Raw genomic sequence first — 18045 nt, 5'->3', positions numbered from 1 at the left:
TTAATTAGTGAGAATTACAAGGGGCAGGGTTGGGAGGGGGCATTAAGATTGCTAGTCTTGACAGTTACAGACTCGGTCAAACACAATTTTATTGGGAGGGCATTGACTAGCCCAGATTTGTTGGTTATGTGTAATCCTACTGATGATCTGAAAGACTGAATTTTTTACCAAGAATGATGAATGAAAGAATGAATGACCATACCCTGTACACACATGTACATCATCATAAATTCATGCACTCACATTATCTACATTGCCAAGCGCACGATCTGTACAGACACACTACAACCAAAGGCAATTGAACATTTTATGATACACATTTGTGTGGCATTTATTCATAAATTTTGTTCATAATCAATATCATCAAAAATATATCAAATAGTCATACATGTACACTTTAATTGCAAAAATTGAGACGTGCTGAATATTTTAAATGATACCTCATTCATTTAGTACACTCTCTGTGTCTCCCATCTCTTCCTTTCCTCTATCATGTAAGGAACATATACAATAAAGCTTCAGCTTTTAAAAAGAAAGCTAAAATATTAATAACTTACTTATCAGAAAATTATCAAAACATTTTTAAAAAGAAAATCATGCAATACTTGCATACATTTTGTTGGCACAAAAACAAACAAACAAAGCTTACCTCTTCACAGATTTGAGCTAACTTAAAAAGACAATTAATTCATAAATTTTAAGCTTATATACATAGGCCCCATGACCAATGTTGTTATCTATTGTAGTGAGCAAACTTGTATCACATTACAAGTAGGTGACTCCAAACCTATAACAAGAGTGTCTTGGTTAAGTTTATTTGCAATAGGTATTTCAGTATGAAAATATATTTATTGGCTTCCCTACAGAAATGACATGTAGTTCTATCTTTTCATTCTGCTTAAACTGGTTGTGAGATCCAACAAACTTTAACCCACAATTCAGCTATAACATGGGACTAACATAAAATAAGCATTCATACTTGACTAAACAACCCCCTAATGATCTCTGAATATCTACTCATGTCCCATTGCTATAAAAATGCATACTGTTATCATTACTAGTAGCAAGTCTGTACAAGGTCAGAAAATGGTTTGTAGAGAAAGCTTACAAGTTTAGTTCACAAAGCAGAAACTGTTAAGTACTTTATATACATGCATAATATTTAAAAATTGTTCTTGGTCCTTATTTTGGTGCGTGTTAACCAATCAAACTATATCTTGTTAAAGGATAGTATCTTATTTTCTATTTTTTGGCTTGTAAGAATATATACCTGAAAAAATAACGTCTTTAATTATCTTATTATCCAAATTACAAATTTTGAATGAAAAATACCATTTAAATTGGTGGGGAATAGAAAACCATTTCAAAGAGTAGGGCTCTTGTATTCAAAACTATAATGGATGGAAAAAAAGGATACATTTTAAATTATTCATGTAATAAATTAACCTTCTCTTTGCAGTCATATTGATGAGTAAAATAGAGAAACAAGCATTCAGAAAACAACCAACTCAAAGATTTGAAAGTGCCAAATGGATAGATTACACTCTATCATACTATTGCAGTATGTTACTTGACCCCTAAGTTGCACAGTCACAATTACATAAATCCTCAGCAGTTCTTGTAATATCATTCGCAAAATCACATTGGAGAAATATTGTCTTGAGTGAATTATTCCTAAGTGAAATGTAAGATTGGACATAATTCAAAATAAAGCTACCGGTAAGCAAAAAGAGAATATCCATAGAATGTTTAAATTTGCTTGATGCCACTGAATCAGTAAGAGGTCACATCTCTAATATTACTGTACAATGCAAATGACCGACTGACTGACAAAGGTTCTCAGACATCACAAATAATCTTTACTAGTTTATTTCTCTTGAAGAATCTTCCTTTAAAATTATGGAGACTCGCACAGATGCTGTATATACCAGACATTAGGCATTGAGCTGGTTTGGTCTTCTATTCATAACAGCAAAATCATTATTAATATCATCTCAAAAAAACTTCTGAAGCGTTCACGAATACAAACATCTGCGTACATGTAATGAGGTCTCCATACTGGTTTGATTAATATTGATTCTGCTCCAAAAGTGAGTAACCGAGTACTGTAAAGGCTAATATTGCCTTCTTTCTCTTTGTCTCTGATTTCTTTAATCCAAGGTGTGTAGCGTGCAAACATATGTTCCATTATCTATTCCTGTTCAAGTATTTGAAGACATCACGCGAGAAGCAATAACTAAGACCAGATAATACTGTAGTAGATGCTGTCACATACCTGGGGACAAAGATCATATCATAAACTCTAAATTAACTGTATGAAGTTATTTATTTACCTGGTATTCATTTATTCATTTAGTTTTATTCAAATAGGATTGCTTCTTCAGATAAAACACTGCTGTCCTTGAGGGCCCTGTCAATGTGAATGAAGAAGAAAAAAAAGGATAGTTCCCAATCCTATCACCATGGCTGACTAAAATTTGGTGGAACAGTTGCAGAGTATCCTATAACACAGGTCACCTTACCACTGACCTTAGGGTCTAACACTGACCCTGACTCTCACCTTGACCCTAACCCTGAACCTAACCAAAACCATTCCGTATACCTAACCATAATACCATAGGCGTAACTCCTTACGTAATACCTATTGTTCAGGGGGGGATGAATGAATAGATCATCCCCCCTGAACGATAGGTATCAATGACAGATTTATGCCCATGAATAATACATTGTACTGAAGCATGGTAGGATATTTTGAGTTTACTGCATTAGATGTTGTTACAGGTAATCAGTACCATTAGGAAAGGATGCTTTCAATGCCCATCAAAACACTTGCTGAACACTTTGATTCTGTCTACATAAATTAAAGGAATAAATTCCTAAGTGTAAATTATCATTCCCTAGGGGTAATAAAGTAGTACCGGAACATCTTTGAATTAGTACAAACTTCTTTCATACTATTTGCATGTTGCTGTTGCAGAGACGAGCTATCTGCTAAATAATAGATTTTATAGCAATCAACAATTCAACATTTATATCTAGAAACAGACAGAATGACGAACTCTATGAAAACCAGACAAATATGATAACCCATAAACAAACAGTCTAAGATTGATGAATCCTGGATCAAGTGAGTTACAAGTGAGTAATACATGCAGATGTGTAATACTTGCAATTATAAACACCTTCCTTCATATAAATATATTTCCTCTGAAGACAACATTAATTAAGCTCAACTATTGATATTATTCAAATTTCTCTAAAAGTAGCTCTTACCATAATCCATGTAGGAATGGATGATCTATGAAGCTGAAGACTGGAGCAATGAGGGTGAATCCAACAAGAGATAACTGAACTGCAGTATTCACCTACAAAACACAGATTAGAAAGAAAGAGAATGTACTACTCGTCAGTTTAAGAATTTTATACACTGCTTTTTCATATACACAATTTCATTGGATTAATTCTCATACCGACGCTGACAAAATGTGTAACCAGGTACAAATATAGAAATCGCTGTCACTGTTCATTGTGATATTTGGAAAGAGACAATAAAAAAGATAATGAAAATAGACGAACAGGCAATCAAGAATTATTAAAAACTTATTACTTGAATAAATAATGAAGACGCTATTGAGAATACTTACTAGTACCACTTACCGGTAAATGAATGAGATAAAGACAATCAGGAAATATATAAAATAAAAAACTTCTACTTCAAGAAAACTGAACAACATTAGCTGCATTGATATGTGTATCAGAGTCGTAACACATGATTCACTGATAGAGGTAAGACGTAAACTAGCAAAATATATAAAATTCAACAGTTAAAATATAGGTTTACTGGATAACTTGGATTTGATTTATAAAAATCTGAAATTATCTTGGACCTGCCCACAAACGCAACATCAGGCAATGTTACTTACCTTACTAATAAAGGTTGGCTTCATCTGTACAGTAGCATGGGTGACATCAAAATATCTTCTTAATGTGATTGGTTGAGGCAAGGACTGATAGCGTAGGTAGAATGCAGCAGACATGAGACCAACATCCCTCAGAATAATGAGAGCTGTCAGGGGCACTAGAAAGAGACAGACATATGTCAGATACAAATTTTACTTTGATGAAGCATTTATGTGTGTCTTATGAAAGATAATGCTTTGATGATCATACTAATGTTATGTGTTTAAAGTATATTTAGATTAAGAGTAAATGGTGACAAGAACGATGATATAGAAAACATATGAAAAAAAAAATGTTTGGAAGTAAACATAGCTGCTCTAATAGTAATTGTGAGGCAAGGTGAAGAAAAGGCTAAATTAAGAAGGAAATAAAAAATGCAAAGAAAGACGAAACACACATTTCAACCCGCAAATATAAATAAAATAAATATTTTTCATGAACATCAATGACATAACGATGATAATCACACCAAACAAAATATTGAAATTGCTGTTTAACCAGTCCCAACTTATATGGAGTAAGATTACTGTTAAACTGTAAGTAAGTTAAATTTGGCTCTCAGCTCAAATTCTAAGGGCTTCATACAGTTAAACTGCATTAGATATGCCATCAACATCATCACAACAAGTTCACAAGACTGGACTTACATGGAATAAGGTCACTGTAGGTCAAGGAAATGGTGAGAATACTGATGAGACATTTATCAGCCAGAGGATCTATGATAGAACCTAATACAGACTGCTGGTTTTCAAAATTCCTCGCTATCCATCCATCCAGCTGTGGAATAAACAGAGAACAATTTGAATTTGAATTCAAGAAAGCTGGTAACTGCAACAGAAATACATGAGATTTAATCAGAGAATACATTTATGTCATTCATTTTCTACTAAGCCAGTAAAACCTATACAATGATAGAAACATGTACATTTCACAATTTTCATTAAATCATATTATAAATAAATGTATGAATACTTCTAAAGTAAAATTTGCCATCACTTTGGAGCATTTACAAAATCATTTAAAACGAATTAAAATGAACTTTAAAACGAATGAATGCTATAAAAATTGCGAACTTGCATGGATTAAATTTGTCTCTTTTTCTGATTATCCAATGAATTAATGAGTGACAATCTTTTATAGGACTTAATACAAATGTATTTTTGCCAATTACCAAATCTGATACACCAGCTAGAACAAATAAAGATGATCCAAGGAGATACTGTTCATTGACCACTAGGTAACCAATGTAAGGAGATAGGGCTAGCCGCATTGTCGTCAGCAAGTTTGGGATGGTGAAAATGTTCTCTCTCTGAAAATGTCCAAAAAGAAGAAGAAAAAAATAATTATATAATTTAAATGCATACAAATATATAAATAGGTTACATGATTCATACATACTTATGTGTACACATGTATTAACAGCAAAGACATTCAATTTTTAGAAAAATATTTGGAGCAAAGAGATATTTTCTTCCAACCACAGAGATATTTATAATACATCAGAAAGAACTATTTAGTGTGAAGAAAAAAACACTTACTAGTTCCTTGACTTTGATCTTGCTCTTTTCCACCTGCTCTTGAACTTTCTTCTTTGTCTCTTCAAATTCATTGGCCCCCTTCTCGGCCCCCTTCTTGGCCCGTCCCAGCAGGTTGACCCCACCCTGCTTGAGTAACGCATAGCCAAGCTTCACTTGAAACGCTTGTTCTCGCTGCCTACTTCTCCGACTTTTGGGCTTATCATTGGCAGGATGGGATGAGTTTGAGTAGGAACACAGACATGGTCTAATTGACTGGTAATTATGTCTTTGACGTTGATCCCAGTCAGTTACTGCAGTCCAGGAGGGAGTGACTCGATGCAGTGGTAACCGAGTTGCTGACACCAGTCTTATAAAAGACATGATTTTTCCATCTGTAGAAAGAGAATAGAGAAAGACAAAGAGAAAGAGAGAGAGAGAGAGAGAGAGAGGGAGGGGGAGGGAGGGAGGGAGGGAGGGAAGAGGAAGGAAAGAAGAAAAAAAGATCAATAGTCTATAATATACATGTACCTATTATTATTACAAGTGTGTAACATTACAATACAACTTTCAAAGAGAGAACTCAGAAACAGATAAACAAGAAATTGAAAACAAATCGAACAACTCACAAGGGAGGGGACTACAATTGGAAATTTCAAAATCACACAATCAACATTGGATTAGTGAGTTGACAATGACAATGAAACCGTTTAAAAACTTTCCAACAACTAAATTAAGACCTATGGACTTTTATGGTCTGGCTTACTACTGGTAGATCTAGATTGATTTAGCAAAAAACATTTATTACTCATAATCATTAGTCATTATTATGGTAGGATTTTACTTTTACATTTAAGTTATGGAACATAAATTATAGAATACCAATTTTCAACATCTACTAATAAAATGTGATGAGTTCGAGGGTCTTAGATTGGGTAGATACTCATGATAATAGACGAGTCGGCAGTCAGGTTTGTGATGATGGTGACCATGTTTATTGAACTACGACGGATACCGGATATATCGGATATCGTATATCGTAACATCCCCCTTCCTCTGGAAAGATTGGGAATCAGTGAACATCACTGATCGATGATTAATGACATATTGCTTTGATAACAATATTTTTGGTAGTATGCAAGTTTTGGTTATTTGCTTCCTAATAAACTTTTTCCAATCAGGTTATATAACATAAAATCTTGATTTGTTTTCAATACGTTACTTTTGTATTGTATTAACGAATGAGTATTTAACTGTCTATATAATTATGTCGTTCCACTTTCAACTTCACAGTTGATCTGCAAGATTGAACATAGTTTTGATATAACTTGATTCCTTTATAAAAATGGATTTCCAAACGAAACATGTTTGGGCTAGCATCTGTTTAGACTTATAAACATTATGCTTGTCATACCAAAAATACTGTACAATGATTATACATACATATGAACAATAAACTTCTCAGACTACATTAAACTAAGCGTCTTCTGTGTTCTTCTTTATCTTCTCTCTTCTTTGAAGAAATTTAAGAGTTCAGTTTCAATCTTCAAACATGTATCTCGCTGGTGTACGGATGTTGCGTCCATATCTTGTTGTGGTTTGCGAGTTTGATGTTGGTCCTTTAGATTGAATGTTCTGAGTTTCTGGTGTTGGCTGATGGTTGTTGCCATTCTGTTGTGGTGTTTCTGCTTGAGTAGATGAAGTGTAGTCTTCGTCGAACCTAACACGCTTTGGAGTAGGGTTGGTTGACGATGGAATCTCCCTCAGGTGAGATCGGTTTCGTCTCAGGATTCCTCCGTTAGGTGTTGATACTTCATACGACCTAGGCTCGTCGCAGACTTTGGATACTTTGGCTGGTATCCAAGTATGATCTTTGGGATGTAGGACTCTGACTGGTTGTCCTACGTGGAGTGGTGGAAGATCTGGACCCGCATGTCGATCGTGCGTTTCTTTCATCTTACTCTGTCGATTCAAGAGATGATCAGTGGTGGTAGATTCTCTTGAAAGATGATGACTTGGCAGTGTTGTTCTGATGGGTCTTCCAAACAACATCTCTGCAGGTGATCTCATGTGACTGTCAACGGGTGTTGCTCTTAGGTGTGACATAGCCAGTTGACTGTCTTGGCCAGTCTGTGAACACTTTTTCAACAGATTCTTGACGGTACGAACCATTCTCTCAGCTAGTCCGTTGGATCTTGGATAGTGAGGTGAAGAGGTTGTATGGGTGATCGACCACTTCCGGCACATGTCCTTGAAGTGCTTCCCGACAAATTGTGGACCGTTGTCGGATACGATCTCCTCTGGTGGACCAAATAGACTGAAGATTCCACTCATCACGTTGGCTACTGCAGCACTTGATGTGTCAGTCAGCTTGTAGACTATCGGATACTTGGAGTAATAGTCAGTGACGAGTAAATAGTCTTGTCTGTTTAGCATGAACAAATCTGTTCCTAGTCTAGTCCAAGGTGCTGAAGGTACATCATGGGGAAGCAACGGCTCTTTCTGTTGCCTTGCCTAGTGTTCCTGGCATGCAGCACATTGCTTTACGATCTGTTCAATGTCCTTGTTGATGTGTGGCCAGAACACTGTCTCACGAGCTAGTCGTCTCGTGCTCTCGATTCCCATGTGTCCAAGATGAAGTTGTCTGAGGATATCTTCCTGAAGTGTCTTTGGTATGATGACTCGACTTCCTTTGAAGAGTACTCCTTGAGATACTCCAATCTCATCTCTGTAAGACCAGAATTCCCTGAGGGATGTCGGCAGCTCCTGAAGAGTTTCAGGCCAACCCTGAGTGACTGTCTGCCACAATGACCTAAGAACAGGGTCATTGGATGTTTCCCTCTGGAGTTCTGTTCTCTTGTGTTGTCCGAAGAAGATCAAGTCGATTTGATGAGTGTCTTCTACTTCGGAGCAGATTGATTCCACTCTGATGTCTAGTGGAACATCGCGTGCTTCCTTGGGGTTAGGAAGACGGCTCAAGGTATCTGAAAGAATCATTTCTTTCCCAGGTAAGTACTTGACTTGGCATCTGTATCCTTGTACCTTGATCAATAGTCTCTGTAGACGAGGTGGTGCGCTTCTTAGAGGTTTCTTCCAAATTGTCTCCAAAGGCCTGTGATCTGTTATCACAGTGAATTCCTTCCCGAATAGGTATGTATGGAATCGGGCGATACCAAACACTAGGGCTAAGGTTTCCCTCTCTATGTTCGAGTAGTTGGACTGTGCATTGGAGAGACTTTTGGATGCAAAAGCTACGGGTTTGCCATCTTGGAGCAGGCATGCTCCCAGCCCTTTCATTGATGCATCTACCTCAACGGTTGTCTCTTTCTTTGGGTCAAAGAACTGCAGGCATGCACCCGATGAGACTGCGCTTTTCAGGCTGTTTAAGGCATGTTCGTGATCCTCGTCCCAGACGAATGGAATTTCCTTGTGAAGGAGTTCACGAAGTGGTGCTGACTTCTCTGATAGATTAGGAATGTATGGTGCTAGGTATGTGAATAATCCTAGGCATCTCTGAACATCTTCCTTGTCCTTGGGTGAAGGCATTGTGTTGATAGCTTCAACCTTGCTTGGATCTGGGAAGATTCCAGATCTTGTGTACATGGATCCAAAGTAGCTGATAGCTTCCTTCTTGATAGTACACTTGGAGCTGTTGAACACGAGTCCTTCCTGTTTCGCTGTCTCCATGAGTAAGTGGAGATTCTTGTCGTGTTCCTCCTCTGTTTTCCCGACAATGGCAATGTCGTCTGCGATACATACGCAGCCAGGCACATTCTGGACGATCCTATCCATGTGTTGCTGGAAGATGTCTTGGCTTGTGCATAAGCCGAAGGGTAATCTTTGGAAACAATATCTTCCAAATGGTGTTCTGAAGGTGGTCAGGTCTTGGCATTCCTCTGCTAGGTGTACTGACCAGTATCCAGCCTTTGCGTCTAGCTTGGAGAAGAATTGAGCTCCTGCGAAGATTGGTTGGATTTCTTCCAAGGTTGGAATTTTGTGTGGACACCTTTTCAAGGCATCGTTCAACCTTCTGGGGTCAAGACATATCCGTATGGATCCATCTTTCTTCACAACGGTGGTCATCGAGCTACACCAATCTGTGTGGTTTTCTATCTTTCTGATGACTCCTTGCTTCTCCATGTTATCTAGTTCGGCTTTGATCTTGTCCTTCAGATGGACACTGCACTTTCTAGGTGCATCTATGGTTGGCTCTGCATCATCTTTCAGATGCAGCATTGCTTTCCCGCTAAAGCTTCCTATGGCATCAAACTGATCTGGGTATGTTTGTTTGAGGTCACTAACACTTATGATAGGTGTATGTGTAGGTGTGTCCTTGTGCATTGTGTGGATTGTGATAATCCCGAGATCTGTGCAACCTAACAACCCTAAGATAGCTGGTCCATTCACGTCTGCTACGTAGAATGTATGTGTATACCATTCTGGACTCTTGTATCTACACTTTATGTCTAGTGTACCAACGCATGGTATTGATATTTCGCCATATGCTACTAGCTTTACTGGTGTACGTTTCACTACTTGCCTCCACTTGTCACCATATATTTGTTTGGCTGTGCGTACTGTGATAGTATTAGCGCTTGCCCCAGAGTCTATCTTCAGATATAGGTAATGCTGACCTGATTTCTGTGGGCATATGATGTCAATGTTTGCAAAAGCTACTGTACCCTTTGAGTTGATCACTGTGTGTGTTCCGATCGTGTGTATGGTGTCAAAATGTTCGAAGTTTGATGGACCTGCTGATTGTTGATGTTCATGATCTGTGCTAGTATCATGTTCAGTGTCCATTTCACTTATCGGTTTATACTTTCGACCCTTTGATTTTGATCGTGATTGGTTACCGTGTTTCGGTTGACGGTCATCAGATTTATGGTCATCTGATCTATGATCTGGTTTTCGACTTCGATCGTTCTTAGCCTTTCTACAGATCTTGGCCCAATGGCCCTTTGTGTCACAGGCACGACACACATCGTTGTACGCAGGGCACTGACGAGGTTTGTGGATACGTCCACAGTTTCCACACGTCTTTCGTCCCTGGTTCCGCTTGAATGAATCTATGCTTTCTTTAGCCGGCTCAAGCGTTTCTAGGCATTTTCTGCTCGCCGCAACTGCCTCGTATTTTCGACCCTCTATAAGAATTGCTTCGATTAGATATCCTTTAGGCTGGTCCAATAGGAATTTCTGGAATTCTAGACTTGGTATTGAGGTGATGACTACCTCCATTATCCGCTCGGCAAGCTCGGATTCCTCAAAGTCGCATGTGTTGGCTTTGTCTCTACATCGAGTAACGAATGCGTCAATGCTCTCATCTTGTCTCTGCCGATATCGCATCAGCTCGAGACGATGGACCCGAAAATTAATGTTTACCTTTATTTGTTTCTCAAATAATTTCCACAGCTCTTGTGGTTTTTCTTGGTCGGCCTCTGATAGCCCAGACGCATTGATTCTGCGCAAACCTTCGTTGCCTACAGCGATTTTGATTTTTATAGCCTTTTTTTTGTTTTCAGTTATTTCTTGATCTGCCAACACAAGCTCCATTCTCTGCTTAAATAGCTTGAACTCTTCGGGTAGGTCTGGTACCTCCCAGTTCATCTCTGGATACTTAGTACTCATTGTATATGTCACGTGTGCGTATTGGTTACGACAGATTATATGAATGAGTGTAAATCTTTGTGTTGTTTATCTTAGTGTGAACAGGTCCTAACCGGCTGGTGTTGATAAGGTTCGTACACGTAAACCTGTGTACGCTCTCACACCTGTGTGAATGTCATTAGGTGTCTCATGCAATGAAAATGTTGATCACTCTCACTCAATATGTCCGACAGTGACAATTCCTCACACACCAGATATTATTGTTAATATTATCTGAAAACAGGTTTAATGTTCACACCTCTGATTTAGTTTAATTTTAGATTTAAACTTTACTAGTTAAGTTATTATGCAGACCCCTGTGTCAGTGATTGAGCACAGTTATAACTTGATTAGGCTATTCTGAGCAGGCTTTATGAACCTTTATATGCTCATACACACATCACCATTCACGTACGAGTTCATCGGGATTATGCAGTAGCATCAGTGTCTCGGTACACTGTGCTGTATATATGTACGGTGCATGTACAATGCATACGAAAAAGTGCGACGTGACAAATCGCTAATCGACGATAATTTTGCTAATTATACTTCCCAACGGTCGTGAACTGGATCAATTGTGTCTTCAAAAATCAAACTTGATTTCGAAGATCCCACCGCTGCCACCATGATGAGTTCGAGGGTCTTAGATTTGGTAGATACTCATGATAATAGACGAGTCGGCAGTCAGGTTTGTGATGATGGTGACCATGTTTATTGAACTACGACGGATACCGGATATATCGGATATCGTATATCGTAACAAAATGTACAGTATTACCTAAGGCAGGGTAGGCTAAGGAAGATTTTGTTGTCTTAATTTTGCATAGCTCAGATGGAAGGGGGATTAGTAAAGAAATAAGTCAACATAAAGTTGTTGCCATTTAGTATACTTACTTACTGTAGATCTAGGTCTACTTAACTTTACTCATAGACTACAATGGATGATTGGAAAATATCACTCATCTCATCCATTGGCAATGACTGATAAAAAGTGATAAACATTTTTATAAGTTAACAAATTAGACTGTAAGTTAGACTCTAACTTAAGACTAAATATGATTACAAAAATACAAGTTAACATCAACTAAAATTAAAAGACGAAGAATTATGACATGTCTGACACTCTTCTAGCATGTCTAGCATGACTTAAGCAGGAATGAAAACACCTCGTATTCTTAGACCTTATAACTAAGTATAAAATTGCGAACATGATCACGACCCCACACGAGTTCTACTCACCGGAGAGCGCGGGGACCACTCCGTTCCAGTCGCCGATGGAGACGGCATGCACGACTACTCTTGACTTAAAGTTGTGTCTTGATTTTGATCGGAGCGGAAGCACACAGCCAGACCTCGGAGTTTCAGGTGAAGAATATCTTTATAACGGAATACATCAATTGATGTTAAGCATCAATCAACATTATCAACTGTTGGAATTTTCCCCCAATTATTAGACAACAAAATCAATCGAGCAAAGTTTTTAGTTATTATCATATGGAGGCTGCCATGTTGAAAGTGAAATGAGCTCGTTCCGCTATTAGTAATACTATTACCTCATCTTATGTTCATAAAATATATAAATATATTTAAATCACATATTAAAAATAATTATAAAAAAATACATTAAATTATGAAAACATTTTCCCACTTAAACAAGTCCTTGACATATTTGTATAGGTAAAGTTCGCTGTACTCTAAAACAACCTAGCTGAAACTCATACCCATCACGATCACAGCGCACACGTCAACACAAGTCGAGTGACCAAGCAAGGACGTCCAACATCCCTTTAGAAATCAACCAATCTTGTCTAATATGGAGGTAATTACAAAAACTTGAAATTCTTAAGTTCATGTTATTAATACAATTGTTTATTTTTTTTAAATTGGTGTATAGTTTCGTTTAATTATGGCTTAGGAATCGAAAATCTCCAGCTTCGACCATAACAATTGAGTTGCTCATCGAAAACTCAATCTCATCTCCGCCTGAGCTCAGGGTGAGGTCTAATCGGAGTGGCGTATGACATCTAACGTGGGTGGGCGTGGTGGATGTTTATACAAATGTACACTTGATCTTGAGAGGCTCTGGTTAAAACTATACCCTCAGCAAAGTAGCACTATTGCAGCCCTCTTGGGACCATAGTTTTAATCCAGAGACTCGAATAAAGGCAGTATACTACTACAATCAATTACTATATCAATTGTTCATTCATCATTGATTGGTTAAAAGATTTTGCTGTTAAAGTCAAAGAATTCAATCTCTCTTATCTTATAGCTCCATGCTTACCCACTGATGCTATTCCTGTTGCCTTGTTCATGATTACTGTGTTTATTTTTGCTAGCCATAAATAGTACTTTTAGTTGAGGTCCTATTTACGACTTGGGAGCCTTAAATAATACTTTTTGCAAAATAGTGTGTGACACACTTTTAACCAATTAATGAAAAGTTGAAAACAAAGTTAGTTTTCATTTTCAGGGCCTGTGGTTGGAAGAAACTAATATGTGTATGTCCAAGTTTGCTGATAACCTGATATCTCATTGAAATTAAAAATAACATTTGTTTTCAATGTGAGGTCTGAAAAGCAGTAGACTCATGTTGGTTTACTTCAGTAGCAATATTAAGGATATATCCTTTTGTGTGTGTTCTCATATGTTGTAGTCCTACAGATTGGCAAAAACACAAAAAAATCAACTGATTAAATTGGCAATTTAAGACATAGAATTGAGGTTTTGAAATTGTTATTTATTTTTAAATAAATCACTGGTCATAACTCTAAATCACGATATCTTATTGAAATTTTCAATTGAAAAAAACCCCTTCATATGATGAAATAGATCATTGTAGATGACAAGCAAGTTATACAGTGAGCATGGAATGCAGTGTTTAATTGTTAACAATTGCCTGCAAAATAAGTGGAAATAAGTCACACATCACATGATGCATAAGCATTATGATTGAGTTATTACCACTTTTAGATAATGATAAAACAGCTGTGGCGCAGTTGTTTGTTAAGAGGTGAAGGTGAAGTCTGGTGAACATTTCAAAAATGTGAAGAGTCTATCTTTGCAGGATGATGCAAAGAACTTTGGATGCTTAAATATACCTCTTGGAGGGAGCTAGTGGGGATGTCCCTGGAAATTAAAGGATGTTGAATGGTTAATGGTATGATGGTAGACAAGAGCTGGTTCCATAATCTGATTTATCTTAAATAGAGGAAGTATCTCTATTGATAAAAATCTCTTTTTCCTCTCAATTATGTTCATTTGTCAGAATAATATAGAGGAGACCCCAATGTTTGATCCCAAGTTATTGGAGAAACTCAAAGCAGATTTTGAAAGTATTTCAAAAGTATCCTTCAAGCCACCCATCAGTCCTGCCAATCCAGGAAATGATTTGCTGATGAGGCCACTTCAAATAGGAGACTATGATAAAGGTAAAGCACAATCTTGAGGTGAACTATCAACAATTTTGTTACTAAGAAAGGATATTTCATAATTTCATAAGAAATGTATTGGTTGATGCTTCCCAACTTTTTTTTTCAGTGACTTATCAATTTAAAGTTGTTTGAATAAAACTTCAGATGTGAATTCTAGTAACAATGTGATAAATGATCTTATATAAAGTATGTTAAAAGCCAGAAGGGTGTTTACTCTTTATATGAGTATGGATATGAGTATATGGATTAATGCCCTTCTGGCTCCAAACAGACCATATGACATTGTTTCAAAAGAGATTAATTTCATCAATACTGTACATGTAGATGATAAATTTAATCAAAATATTGACAATTTTGTTGACTTTACTTGTCAATGATATCTTAATGTCTCACAGTATATGTAGGCCTAAATGATTTCAAGATATTAAATTAGCCTCTATTCTATGAGAATTAATGAGAATGTCCACCCTGATATCACCGATGACAACTTCAAAAAATCCTATTTTCCTATTTTTAATCAGATTTTGCTCAAACTTTTACTGGAATGTTTCTCTCATTTTTCCTCCTTCTATTAAAACCAACTTAATATCAGGGTAGACTTCCCCATTAAGAAATAAACTAATCAAATATTTCCATTGCAATTATAAGATAAAGGGTCTCCTAAGTTTGAGTAAAAGTGTCATTTTTTGTTTTACTTTAAACTATGAAAGATGGATTGACCACGAGTGCTTTATTCCATCTGCCCGTACCGGAGCATGTTGTAAATTTCTACCATGTTTATAGCATTATGTGAAATAGGCATGTTGTGTAATCAGAATTGGGGTTTGGTGCTCATTTTGTTTGTTTTGCATTTCTCAGGGTACCTGCAACTGCTTTCACAGCTAACAACTGTTGGCGATGTGCCAAGGAAGCTCTTTGAAGGTATGTAGTTTCTTGTATTGTATACCAGTATGTGGTTTTATTACCTGCATATTGAATGAAACTACTGAGCCCATTTTTTAAAGAGTTGAATGCTTGTACATGTATGTCAAATTTTACCTGAATTGCATGGATTTTAAGCGTCAAAGTACCCCTATAACTTTCAAGGACTTTTGCCAAGCAAAAACCATGGAAGTACTATCATTACTGTTTTTTCTGTTGAGAATTAAACATTTCTGTCTTTTCAGGCTTCAGGTCTCTTTCTTCCCCTTTTCATATTTGGAAATGATGCCTTGGCATTTTGATCAAGGCTATATATTTTTAGGACACCCTCTTATTTTTGTCTTTGTTATACACATCAACCTTCTCATTGCTTTGAAATAATCCAATTAGTCCAAACTCAAATATGCCCTGTCACATCAAGTTGTTTTTAATACTTTTTCACAAGGTTATTATTCTGAAGTGATTTTCATTAAAAATGTGATGTTCATATTGTCATATGTGTAACTGTATAACATATAAAGTATGATTCCTCAAATCAGTATTTAAGTGTAATGTATCTTTTTTGGTTACTTTTCAGAACAATTCCATGCCTACAAAGCCTGTCCAAACTCTTACTACATCATTGTGATAGAAGACACAAGCTGTAGTCAGGTGGTGGCTACAGGAACGTTAGGAATAGACTTCAAGTTTACTCATATGTGTTCAAAGGTAAAGATAGAGTGGTACTTTGTTGTGTTCCATTGTCCAAGTTCATCAAATGTTTAGGTAATTTATTTAATAAAGGGACAGGGATAGTGCAGATTGCTTATGACATGACTTGAGAATGTATGAAGCAACAAGAGAAAGGAAAGAAGAAAGGACACATTACAGAAATAACTTTTGAAATCTGAAATATTATTAAATATAAATAAGATTTTTGATTTGACCCCTCCCTCAAAAATATGAACACTGTTTGTAACATAGAATTCAACAAAAGTCCTAATATTGGTTAGTGAACAGTAACATACATTGTAAGAGCTTACAGTTTAAAGCTTTATAATGGCATGTAATTGCCCAATGCCAAAACAATTTATTGCAACTTAAATTTATTTTTTGACCATATTGATCATGTTCATCCTCGTCTGTATTCATAAAAAATAAGTTTGTATGTATTTATGATTATTCTATTTTCTTTTCTATTTCAGAAAGGGAAGTTGGATGAAGTAGTGGTGAAAGAGGAATACAGGGGAAAGCAGCTAGGAAAATTGTAAGTAGAACAGTGAAAATCAAATTATATTGCTGCCTTCAGTGTTTAGCAAAATAGTGTTGCTCACAAGCAGTAGAAACATCTTTCTGCATACTATCAACACCTCCAAGATCAACTCAGTCTTCTGGGAGGTTAATTAAACATGAGACATGTTAACTCTTTGTTGTTTTAATGCAAAATATTTCCTACCAGCAGGAGGTGTTCTTTTTCTTATCTACTGGAAAACAGCATGATTATGTAGGCCAATGACTTTCACTCATTTTATTCATGAGTATCATCAGTTGAATTACAAATGCTCCTGCAACTATTGCTCTGCATTAATTTCCTTTACTAACAGAATTGTGTAATTCAATCGTGGATGCAGCAGTATACCTAACCCTAAACCTAACCTTTGCACTCCTAACCCTAAACTTATAGTTGACATAAGAAGGTCCTTAAGAAAATGTCGCCGAGTATCATTTCATTGTTTGGTTTATGTTGTAGGATGGTGGAAACCCTGACATTACTTAGTCAACAAGTCGGCTGCTACAAAACAACTCTAGAGTGCAAGACAGATAATATACCATTCTACACAAAGTTTGGCTACAAGCAGGACCCTGAGAATTACATGACCTATCGTCATGAACATTGCTCGTTGAATAAGGAGGAGGAGATTAACAGTTGATGGCTGCTACAAGACAACTCTAGAGTGCAAGACAGATTATATACCATTCTACACAAAGTTTGGCTACAAGCAGGACCCTGAGAATTACATGACCTATCGCCATGAACATTGCTCGTTGAATAAGAAGGAGGAGATTAACAGCTGATGGCTGCTACAAGACAACTCTAAAGTGCACCACAGATAATATACCATCCTACACAAAATTTGGCAACAAGAAGGACCCTGAGAATTACATGAGCTATTGTCATACACATTGCTCGTTGAGTAAGGAGGAGGACATTAACTGCTGACATCTTTACTTGTCTGAATCATGAGTGAAATCAAGTCAGATGTCTTCATAATATACCTCGCAGAATCCTTAACACATTTATATGTTAATAAAGATACTATATCCCTTTTGCAGCCAACCTCAAATTCTGTAGAACTTTGCAGGAATTATGAATATGTCATGTATGTCCTATCTGTGAAATTTAAACGTTAGCAGTGTCCTAATATTCAAATTATGCAAGGAAACCCATTTACTTGCTAGACTTCACTGTCTGACACTATTGTCAGTATTGAGTGAGTGACTGGCTTTTTTCTTCATTGGTAATAACATACATAAAATGAGCTGTAAAGGATTTGTCTACATCAATAAACTTCTTCTCGTAATGGCCAAAA

General features: G+C 36.7%; 3 protein-coding genes across 4 annotated transcripts; 1 reads left to right on the top strand and 2 right to left on the bottom strand.

Moving 5' to 3' along the window:
* Nucleotides 1–298: 298 nt before the first annotated feature.
* Nucleotides 299–12680, bottom strand: LOC587370 (probable cardiolipin synthase (CMP-forming)). Of its 2 annotated transcripts, XM_030999103.1 has the most exons (7): nt 12360–12656; nt 5499–5869; nt 5132–5269; nt 4608–4737; nt 3924–4078; nt 3274–3365; nt 299–2275 (listed from the first exon to the last, which is right to left on the bottom strand). In XM_030999103.1, the coding sequence occupies exons 2-7, from the start codon at nt 5856–5858 to the stop codon at nt 2188–2190; spliced, it is 963 nt and encodes a 320-aa protein (XP_030854963.1). In that variant the 5' UTR covers nt 5859–5869; nt 12360–12656; the 3' UTR covers nt 299–2187. The 2 variants fall into 2 exon arrangements, with proteins under 2 accessions (XP_030854963.1, XP_030854964.1); XM_030999104.1 differs by lacking the exon at nt 5132–5269 and having other exon boundaries at nt 12360–12680.
* LOC115929613 (uncharacterized protein K02A2.6-like) lies at nt 7014–7910 on the bottom strand. Its single transcript, XM_030999162.1, has one exon. It carries the CDS (start codon nt 7908–7910, stop codon nt 7014–7016), a length of 897 nt encoding a protein of 298 aa, XP_030855022.1.
* A 173-nt stretch (nt 12681–12853) lies between the features above and the next one.
* Nucleotides 12854–17766, top strand: LOC578899 (glucosamine 6-phosphate N-acetyltransferase). Its single transcript, XM_030999701.1, has 6 exons — nt 12854–12939; nt 14389–14551; nt 15413–15475; nt 16053–16183; nt 16660–16721; nt 17205–17766. Exons 1-6 carry the CDS (start codon nt 12934–12936, stop codon nt 17383–17385), a joined length of 606 nt encoding a protein of 201 aa, XP_030855561.1. The 5' UTR covers nt 12854–12933; the 3' UTR covers nt 17386–17766.
* The last annotated feature ends 279 nt before the right edge of the window (nt 17767–18045 follow it).

The sequence above is a fragment of the Strongylocentrotus purpuratus genome, unplaced genomic scaffold (genome assembly GCF_000002235.5).
Source record: "Strongylocentrotus purpuratus isolate Spur 01 unplaced genomic scaffold, Spur_5.0 spur5_scaffold_5, whole genome shotgun sequence".
In the NCBI taxonomy this organism is placed as follows: domain Eukaryota; kingdom Metazoa; phylum Echinodermata; class Echinoidea; order Camarodonta; family Strongylocentrotidae; genus Strongylocentrotus; species Strongylocentrotus purpuratus.
This window is presented reverse-complemented; position numbering and strand designations above follow the sequence as displayed.

What these genes read in the sequence shown, in the direction of transcription:
- LOC587370 (XM_030999103.1), bottom strand. Translation starts at nt 5,858, where the DNA reads ATGTCTTTTATAAGACTGGTGTCAGCAACTCGGTTACCACTGCATCGA. An exon ending in AGCCAACCTTTATTAGTAAG is followed by an intron (nt 3,366 to 3,923) that starts GTAAGTAACATT and finishes TGTGTTTTGTAG; the next exon opens with GTGAATACTGCAGTTCAGTT. An exon ending in CCATTCCTACATGGATTATG is followed by an intron (nt 2,276 to 3,273) that starts GTAAGAGCTACT and finishes CTTTGTCCCCAG; the next exon opens with GTATGTGACAGCATCTACTA.
- LOC115929613 (XM_030999162.1), bottom strand. Translation starts at nt 7,910, where the DNA reads ATGCTAAACAGACAAGACTATTTACTCGTCACTGACTATTACTCCAAG.
- LOC578899 (XM_030999701.1), top strand. An exon ending in AATAGGAGACTATGATAAAG is followed by an intron (nt 14,552 to 15,412) that starts GTAAAGCACAAT and finishes TGCATTTCTCAG; the next exon opens with GGTACCTGCAACTGCTTTCA. An exon ending in GCCAAGGAAGCTCTTTGAAG is followed by an intron (nt 15,476 to 16,052) that starts GTATGTAGTTTC and finishes GTTACTTTTCAG; the next exon opens with AACAATTCCATGCCTACAAA.